Raw genomic sequence first — 10,195 nt, 5'->3', positions numbered from 1 at the left:
CCGTCAAGTCTTTCTCTGTCGCTTCCAACGGCTACTTCGTCATCGATCTCTACAGAGAGTGCTACGTCGACTTCGAGTACGTCGTCTACTATGCCCCGCGTGTGTCTAGCTTCCTCGGCTACGGCTCCGTCTCCAACCTCGAGGGTGTCTAGATCCGGAGCTATCTCATCTGGTACGGCGTCAGCTACATCAAGGTCGACCTCCCCTACTCCGATTTCATCTACATCCAGTTCGGTTAGGTCACTCGCAAGCTCGGCGTTGACCAGTTCCAGCACATACACTCTTGCAGAGGGAATCTCTCTCTGTTTCAGCGCGCCAAGAAGGTTGTCCGTTTAGCGTTCGAGGTAATGCCACTGTGTAGTTTCTGCGTTTACAATCGATTTACTTTAGTCCATGAGTCAGAGAGACTTTCCAAGTAACAAATTCTGGAGTCGAACAAGGATTTCGAGTCGTATAATCCGATGGACTACCGTCAATTTCTAGTGATCTCGATTGGGACTGGAGCATATAAACAGACGGAGAGGTACAGTGCCCGAGAGAGCGCTCGATGGGGATTGCTTGAGTTGCTGTGGAACAGAGGAAAATCGCCACTCGTCCAAATTTTCAGGGAGGCGACCTCGGACATGGTGGATATCTATGCTTCAGTCGTTTTCCAGGCACTGGACAGTGAGGGCAACTACATTCGCGTACAGGTAATTAATCGACTGATTCTCCGTATAGCTTCATGCGCTAAGTCGATCGATTTTAACTGAAGATATTGTACGATTGATTGAATGGCAGGATGATACCTTGACTGGCGCTGCGGCTTCGGTGGATAATTCAACGAAGTGGAACTTAAGAAATTTAGTTCAGATTGGGGAGAATCTGCTGGAGAAGCCGGCGTCGCGGGTGAACTTGGAGACTGGGCAATCGGTGCCGGTGGTGGATGGGGAGGGAGGAACAATGTCGAACAAGGAACGACTTGTTAAATTTGCCAAGACATTGTCAGATGAAAGGAAGCTTAGGCAAGAAAACTTGGTTTCGTCTGCATGATAGTTGTGTGCTCAATATTGATCACCAAGCATCATTAGTAATAAATTCTGTCCATGCAATAGCATTTGTATTGTGAAAAAATTGTACTGTCAATTTCTTCATTGTTTTCTCTCCTTAAGTTTTTGCTCTTAATTCTCTTTGTAACCGTAGCATCGTCTCATTAGGACCATAAAAATCGCACCTTCCGCTGGGACATTGGTAAAGGTTGCGCCTTTTGTGTTCTCCATGGAAGTAAATTACGATGGCTACTAATTATTAACTCTTTTTAATGTTTTCATAGATATGGAATTCCATAGGTTGTAATAGATTTATTAATTAACCCTTTATTTTATGCAAGTATGTCTATGATGGGGAATTTTGTTATTGGTTATATATTGAAACATTTTTTTCCATTTTAGAATATTTTGTTCCCCAACTTTGAGCAAGTCATGTGAAAGAAAGAACCATACTGCCCTTTTTTACAAGAATTTTTGTAAGAAAGCAGTTGCAATCAACATGAGTTATAAATTTTACATATACTGCTTTATGCATTTCATTATACACTCTAGTCGGTGAACTTCAATTTGTCCATGGAGTATGTAAGTTTGTCATGCACTATTCATTCCCTTGGAAAAATGCTTGAAATTAACAGAATTTAATCTCTATCGTACATAATTTCCATTCAGGATGACAACAGATATAACTCAAGTAGAGGTGCACATTTAAATCTCAAACGTGCAAAAAAAGCTCGCATATTGGTTAACAAGATTCCAGGTATGATTTGCACAACCTTGATAAATTTAATTTTAGGTAAAATAATGGCATGTAGCCATGAGGTAAGGAATGTATCCGATCCACCTGGTGAAATAGGTTTGCTTTTTGAGTAATTATGATGATTTTCTTTTTTGTCTCCCTTTTACATATTTAACATACACTTGGTACTTGGACACTTTACAGTGGCTGCTTGTGACTTGTTGATTATTTTTTACGTTTATGTGCCTTATCTGACGATTCTCATGACTTGCCTTGAAACAAGGTAGTAGTAAATTCTATAATTGTGTGAGTGTAGCTGATGGGTAACTTTTGATTACAAAATGTGTATTATAACCAAGTTAATTGCTAATCTTTGTTGGTGTTCGTTTGAACAGATTATTTATGTGGAAGCATGTGAGAGTGGCAGTATCTTTGAAGGTTTAATGCCAGAAGACCTTAATGTATATGTGACAACAACATCCAATGCTGTTGAAAGCAGCTGGGGAACCTACTGTCCTGGGATGGATCCTCCACCACCACCAGAATATATGACTTGCCTTGGTGACTTGTACAACGTTGCATGGATGGAAGACAGGTTTGAGTTTTATACCTAAACAAGTCATATCTGTTGTCAAGTTCAAAAGGTCTAAACATTTTATTGCATTTGATTTATTTTTTTTCATGTTAATGGGCTGACATTAGATTGTTTGGTTCCGCTAAGGAATTTTTTTTAAATGTATTTCCTTCTTCAGTGATTTTGTTTCTTTTGAGATGACACAACAAAGAGGCACTAAAGTACAACAAATTGGATTAGAGCATCGAATCCAAGTTCAATTGTTGAATTTTCTGATTAGTAACTTAGTTTTAATTACAAGATGTTAGTGCATTACAGAATAGCTACACTTTTAAGTCTTGCTAATGACATAGCTTTATTTGTTTAAAATTTCCCCAAGAAAATTTTGCTTCGAACATTAAATGCTTTTTACCTTTTACTCTTCTCAAAGCCATAACTTGGTCTTTCTTGAAAAACTTTGTCAAGAAATTAGCGTGTGGTTACTGTTGTCACAATAACATAATATAAATTTTACTGCTGCAAAAGTCATATCTTGGTTCTTAATTTTGACACAGCCTGGTGTGCTAACTCATTTAAAAGATAAAAAGGAGCCAGAACTTCCATTTGTAATGGTATTCCTGTTTTTAAGGGTAGAAATCCTCCAAACATAGGAGCCTTTTCAATATGATGGCATTGCTAACCTTCTAACTATATTTATGACAGTGAGAATCACAATCTAAAGGAGGAAACAGTATGAGTCAGTAAGTTCTTGTTAATCTCTATTATAGTCCTCTTCTTGTTTTTTTGAAGGGTTTCTCTGATAATGTGTTCAGGTGAAGATGAGGACATCAAACCAGAACACATACAGTGTAGGGTCTCATGTGATGGAGTATGATGATAAGAATGTAAAACCTGAGAAGTTGTACCTTTACCAGGGCTTTGACCCTACCAATGCCAATTTAACTGAGAATGCACTTCGCCTCAGCAAGAAGATGGGAGTCATCAATAAGAGAGATGCTGACCTCCTATTCTTATGGCACATGGTGAGTGAAGAACACTTCGTTTTTCCTTATTATTTTTATGCTATTTCCATTCGTGGCAATGATTTAACTTGGAGACTAAATGATTTAATAAGAACATTGTATCTTTGGTACCATTCTAAGGGCCTAGTACCAAGGGATGTGTGAGTGACCTTGATTTCTAGCATATTGATCGATAACCTGTGAACTTGGAGCAGTGGAAGAAGCTTGTGGTAATGTTTGTGGAAGCTACAACTCAGCTAAGTGGAGTCCCTTTATCAATGGCTACAGTGCATGATCTTGTATCTCAAAATTGCACGTCTAGTGCAATGTAAGCTCATCAGTGCTCATACATAAATATATACACACTGGCAGTAGGAATAGTCATATGCTTACTTAAACTTGTTCAAGGGTGTTGTTTCAGATAGCCAGAGCCACCTAAAATCTCGGTCTTGATATTTTAATTGACAATGCATGTTAGCTAATATAATTAATTTAAAGTGATAATTGGGTCAATACTGGAAGATGGTTATAGAATTTTAGTATTTATAAAGTTTGAATGTATTCTTGAGGTAGTCTCCTAACGTGAATTTGCTCAACATTGATTTCAACTCAATTTGATTGTTCAAGGTGGAATTCTCTTTCTCAAATTTTGACACAGATTTTTCTTAAGTTTTGACACAGGTTGTATCTTGAATCTTCTTGGTAAGTCAAATTCAGTCTTCTCCTTGAGTTCTATTGACAGAAACTACATCATGCATTATTAACTTCATGTATTATTCTTCTGTTTTTGTTCTTTGCTGTAGTTAAGTAGACCAAATGATACTTTTGTTTGACAGATTAGAATAGTGGATGTTTTAACTCAGAAAACTAGGCATTTGAAGGTGAAAAGTGGTGAGATTAGGGAAATGAAAGGCGCAAGAAGAATGAAGCAGTATAGCAAGTTCAACAGATTCTGATTCTCATAATTTAATGTAGCCTCAGCTTGATTTTTGACTCACGGTGTTCTACCTTGATGTGTTGTTAAAAGAATGTTCTACCTTGATTCTGATATCTATTAGCTTTTGATGTAAAAAAAATGTTTGTGTATTTTATGAATACTATTGTAAGAAGAATATTTATGTAATTTATGAATATTTGTGTATTTTATGGATACTGTTGAATGAAGAATATTTGTGTAATTTGTGAATATTTGTGTATTTTCTTGGTTATTATTGGTTTTTCATTGTTTCGAAAATCAAATTTGTGTTGGTAAAAAATGCTGATATTACATCGGGTTTCCGACGCTGCAAAACCGGTGTCATTAACTAATATTACATCGGTCGTATACCGCTGCCAAAACTGGTGTTATTACTATATAATATTACATCGGTTTTACACCATTGATGAAATGGTGTCGTTAAGTGATACTACACCGGTTAATAACCGATTCGAAAATCGGTGTCGTTAAGTGATACTACACCGGTTTTAACCCGATGTCTAAAATGGCAGACCTTTTACATCGCCTTCATAGACATCGGTCGAAAATGTAATAGACACCGGTGGAAAACCGATGTCTATGAGGGTTTTTGTTGTAGTGACATCTCCAAGCTATAGGAGGTATGTTGGTATACTGTTATCCTACTATTTTGTTAGTGTATGCATTGTTGACTGTGATAGTTATGACATGTAATAGCACTTTGTATCTGGTATCTGTCTGATGTTGTAGCCATATTACATGTGATGGGTTAGCCACTGATGATGATCGACCGTAATAGAGATTAAGGGTTACAGTTTTTGGTGATTTTTCATATCATACACTAGTAGTTTTTAGCTTCTAGTACTACTAGTAGGAGATGGAGGCACATACCTGCCTCTGCTATTATTGGCTGTGTAGTGGATAGTATCTACCTATTTATGTTGACCTAGCCCGTAGTATACCATGTTATCTTAGTTAGTTTCATTAGTAAATATTGGTTTACTCTTGTTAGATCGGTCAGTAGGAGTCTGATTTACACTTGTTGATTTGGGTAGTCGTATATTGATATACCTTAGTTGCTTATGGAGGATTAAGGTATTCTTGATTAGTTAGTAGATGGCTGATTTAGTTTTGTTGGTTTGATCAGTAGAGAACAATCATACTCTATTATTAGAGGTTCGAATCCTTTCATTATTTGTGCTTAGTTAGGTATCTAGAGTACATTTAAGTACATGACTCGTACTGACGTGGAAAAGACTGAATTAGCCATATACCATTGTCGGCTTGGTCAGTCTATTGAGGATCGATGTATCCTATTCCGTGTGGATTTTAATTTTAGACTGTATGTACCTAGTTGGATTGTCTATGATTGCATTTTCCTGTATGATTTTTATGTTTGATTTTATTTAGTTATACCCCTAAACCATGAGAGTAGGTAGCATAGGGTTTGTGTGGTAGATTGGATTAAATATGCTGATTATACATACCTGTATAGTTTATACACTTGATTATTATGTGTTGTAGGAGTTCTATGATAGACAGTCAAAATTGCATGTAGTGAGTGTATATTTGTCCAGATGATGATTATTGTGGGTTTCTAGTAGATTATACCCGAGTGGTTTGATTTGTTTATTGGAGGTATTTTGTCGATTAAATCTATGTTGTGAAATGTACACATGTGTTTGAGTGTTTATTTGGAGGTATCTTATCGACTTAATCTGAGTTGTGATATGTGCAGATGTGTTCGGTGTAATATTTGGGGTATCTTATTTTTTATATGATTGTTCTGAGTGTATACTCGTGTCAATTATGATTTGTTGGAGTATTATGTTGATTATACTCTTGGCATAGGTGTTTATATGTCATGTGAGTGTTGTTTGAGGTGTATTGTCGATTATACCTATGTTGATATAGGTACACGAGTTTGGTATGCATTGTTGGAGGTATCACGATGATTTATACCTATGTTGTGAGTATGTTTGGTGTGTACTAATTGGAGGATTATATCGATCATACATATGTTGTGTGTGCACATGTGCCCGGTGTATGATTGGTAGCATCATGATGATTCTACCTATGTTGAATGTAGAATGTTGAGTGTCTACATTATATTATTGGTTGTATTACCTGGTCAACTAATTCTCTTATTGGTGGGTGACCCAGTAGGATGTTGATAGAGTTGACGATGAATTTGATTTTTGATTACTAGGTTATTATACCCCTAGCTGCCACAGTGATATGTGGTTGAGTGATCTCGTGCAGTCTTTAGTTGGATAGTTTGAGATCTTGTTTACATATTATGGATTATTTGTGGTGGAGCGTTGCTCCCACATATTGCGGATTGCTTGCAGCGGAGCATTGCTCCCATATTTATTGCAGATACATGTTTCAGATTATTTGTGGTGGAGCGTTGCTCCCACATATGGAGGATTTCTTGTGGTAGAGCATTGCTCCCACATATGTGGTATTTCGTGTGATGGAGCGTTGCTCTCACACTGGAGGATCTATTCTTTGGTGATTTATATTGTTGGTGATCAGATCTGTTTATTGTTGAGGATCTTATGGTTAGGAATGTCTGTGATACGGACATTATGTGTCTTGGTTTTACCATCAGGGCTTGCGGAGCCTTAGATGTTTTCAGGGACTCGATGATTTTGGTATATCTAGGATGTTTGGATCGGTTTCCATTATCTTTGTTGACAATGTTGTGATCTATTTCAGATCCGAGGTGAGTCACGTACACCATCTTCGCATGGTTTTAGAGATGTTTCGACGGAAACGTCTATATGTGAAGATCAGTAGTGTGTATTTTGGTTATCTTCTGTGAGATGTTTGAGACACACGGTCATCGATAGGATTATACCGTGGTTCCACAGGACATAGAGGTTGTTACCGTTGGGAGTAGACGGAGTCTATAGAGGAGGCTCACAACTTTCTTTGTTTGGCTCGATATTTCTGGAGATACGCTGAGGGTTTCTCTCGGATTGCTATGTCACCTACACGCCTGACCAGGAAAGGTGTGAAGTTCACTTGGACTGAGGATTGCGAGACCAGCTTCCAGGAGCTGAAGCGGAGACTAGTGTCCGCTCCGATTTTGGTTTTACCTTCTGAAGAGGACGGATTTGTGCTTTATACTGACGCATCTCTACAGGGTTTGGGCGTTGTTTTGATGCAGCACGGCATGACAGTCTCCTACTTCTCGGCAGTTGAAGGAGCATGAGGGGAACTACCCAGTACATGACTTGTGGCTGATCGCCATTATTTTTGCTTTAAAGATTTGGCAGTGTTATCTGTACGGTGTTACATTTGAGATTCTCACTGACCATAAGAGTCTCAAATATCTGTTCACTTAGAAAGAAACTTAATCTTTGACTGAGGAGATGGATGGAATTTATGAAGGATTATGATTGTACCATTAGCTATCACCCGGGGAGAGCTAATGTGGTTGCCGATGCACTTAGCAGGAAGTCCAGAGGGACTTTAGCTTGCCACCGAGTTGTGGTCACAAACTTGATTCAAGGTTTCTCCGAGTTAGGCCTTGGGGAGAAGGGACAGACAGAGCAGGGTATTTTGGTTACCATGGTTGCTCAGTCGTCGATCAAGACGAGGATCCGAGAGGCCAGGCTGGTGATCAGCATTTACGGTCCGTTGGCAGCCAGATAGTTTTCGGGTAGCAGACCGAGTTTACCCGGGATGAAGCAGGTATTATTTATTTCCGAGGTAGATTATGCGTACCTCAGTCTCATCCGGTCTTACAGGAGCTACTTCAGGAGGCTCATCGTTCTCGATTTGCGATCCACCCAGGCGGGACCCGCATGTATCGAGATTTGAGGCGTACTTACTGGTGGAACGGTATGAAGAAAGACATCGCGAAATTTGTAGCTAGATGTCTTGTCTGTCAGTAGGTGAAGGCTGAGCATCAGAGACCTACCAGATTACATCAGCGGATTCCTATTCCTGAGTGGTAATGGGAACATATTACCATGGACTTTGTGGTGAGTTTGCAGAGGACACGACGAGACCATGACGTGATTTGGGTAGTCGTTGATCGATTAACCAAATCCGCGCACTTTTTAGCGATTTGGAGGACAGATTCCCTGGATTGATTGGCAGTATCTTACGGACGAGGAGGATACTTGGGAACTCGAGGATACGATCCGAGCTCGATATTGATACCCACACCTTTTCACTTAAGGTATGTAAGTTATGGTTCCGTTCAACATTTATACTGTTATAGCTTTTGCTATTATCCGAAATTTGGGGACCAAATTTTTATTAGTGGGGGAGAATGTAAAATACCAAAAAATGGAGAATAATGATAAGGAAATTTTCTGGAATTTTTAGAAATTTTTTTGAAATTTTTTGGAGACCGTATGAACGAGTTTACGGGGATAAAATCGGACCCCGGGAAAGCCTGTTTAGGCTACCCCATTTAAGCGAGGAAAAGTTTTTATATTTATATTTCCTTTTCTTTTATTTCTTCATTTTTCTTTTTTCCCCGCTGAATCACCCTCGTACTTGACCCTCACCGACGCCTCCTTGCGCCGAGTCTTCTTCCCCTGCCGAACCCGTGTCCTAACCACCCTTCCCAACCGGCGCCGCAAAACCACCTCCTCTTACCCTTATTGCTCCCGCGACACCAAACCTTTCTTCTTCATCTTCTGCCCGACGCCGTCTGTGCCCTAGCCATCGTCTTGGCCGCGCCTTCTCCACCCGACAGCGACGCCGCCGCACGGGACAACGCCAGCGACACTCGAGCCAACGCCAGCCGAGGACCCTACTATTTCCTTTCCCCTCGTGGCTGTGCCCTAGAGCAGTGCCGCCGACTTCCTCTGTTCCCAACGCCGACTACTCGACGCAACCATCCAGCCGTCCTCAGCATGCCCTAGATCATCGGCGCCGATTGGGGCTCAGGACATAGAGGTGAGGATCCGGTTTTGGACTAGGAGGGAAGTGTCGGGTTGGTTCTTCCTTTGCTGGTTCTTCTAATCAGATTTTGGATTCCTTTCTTGTTGCAGTTTAGGTCAAGTTGAGCCAGGAGAATTAAGTGTTGTGGTGATTTTGGGATTCGACAGCCATTCATTTCAGCCACCCGGGTCCAACAGCCACGAACTTTGTAGTGGATCAGTGATTTTCTCCTCTGATCTTCTTCTCTGTTGTGTTTCTCTGTTGTGCTTGTTTTTCCTCCTGGCTGTGGATCAAGGGCACGAGATTGGAGAGGAAGAGCGAAGAAGTCTTTGTTGAGAGGTTTCTATTCTTGTCTAGCGGCTGCATTTCCTTGCCTTGTGTTAACAGGGAGCAACCATAATAAGGTAAGCTAGAGATCATATTGCAGTTTGTTGATGGTTTTGAATGGTATCATTAACTGGTTATGATTATCATGAGAAAATTGGAATTTAAATGTAATGTGTTGAGTTAGGGAACATTTGATGTGGAGGGCAGCATCCTTTTACCCTGCTTTAGTCGGCATTGTACGCGGACATTCCATAGCTCCAACCATAGATTTTTCAGCAGCTAGATCTCTGGCAAATTGAGGTAAGAAGTATGATATCAGATTTGGTAGTGATGTGAGTTAAATTATAGTGGAAAGTTGTGGTTGTTTGTCTACCAGCCTTTGTAGCTTGGCCAACATTGTTCACTGGCGATCCACATCATCGGCCATTTTGTTTTGGGCAGGGAAACCCTTTGACCGTGAACCATCAGCGACCATCCTGGATTTGGGTGAGTTCTTATGAATTGGTTTAGATTAAGTTGTTGTGATGGATTATGTTTATTGCAAGTTCTAATTCGTATGGATTAGTTAAAGTCGATTGAGGAGTTAGATGATCCAATTAGAATTTATAATTGGATCTGGATTTATGTTAACTTCTCGAGGATTTGATTTAGCTAATTTATTTATAT

General features: G+C 39.7%; 1 protein-coding gene across 1 annotated transcript in view; it reads left to right on the top strand.

Moving 5' to 3' along the window:
- The first annotated feature begins 461 nt into the window (after positions 1–461).
- Positions 462–10,195, top strand: part of LOC122004438 (vacuolar-processing enzyme alpha-isozyme-like) — a 106,920-nt gene continuing 97,186 nt past the window's right edge. Inside the window, exons 1-6 of the mRNA XM_042559328.1 lie at positions 462–692; positions 781–1,017; positions 2,160–2,359; positions 3,041–3,068; positions 3,151–3,360; positions 3,555–3,638. Coding sequence (XP_042415262.1) covers positions 462–692; positions 781–1,017; positions 2,160–2,359; positions 3,041–3,068; positions 3,151–3,360; positions 3,555–3,638 — 990 coding nt within the window. The remainder of the gene's footprint in view (positions 693–780; positions 1,018–2,159; positions 2,360–3,040; positions 3,069–3,150; positions 3,361–3,554; positions 3,639–10,195) is intronic.

The sequence above is a fragment of the Zingiber officinale genome, chromosome 7B (genome assembly GCF_018446385.1).
Source record: "Zingiber officinale cultivar Zhangliang chromosome 7B, Zo_v1.1, whole genome shotgun sequence".
Classification (NCBI taxonomy): Eukaryota; Viridiplantae; Streptophyta; class Magnoliopsida; order Zingiberales; family Zingiberaceae; genus Zingiber; species Zingiber officinale.
The sequence above is the reverse complement of the archived record's forward strand: the minus strand, read 5'-3'. Positions and strand labels throughout refer to the sequence as shown.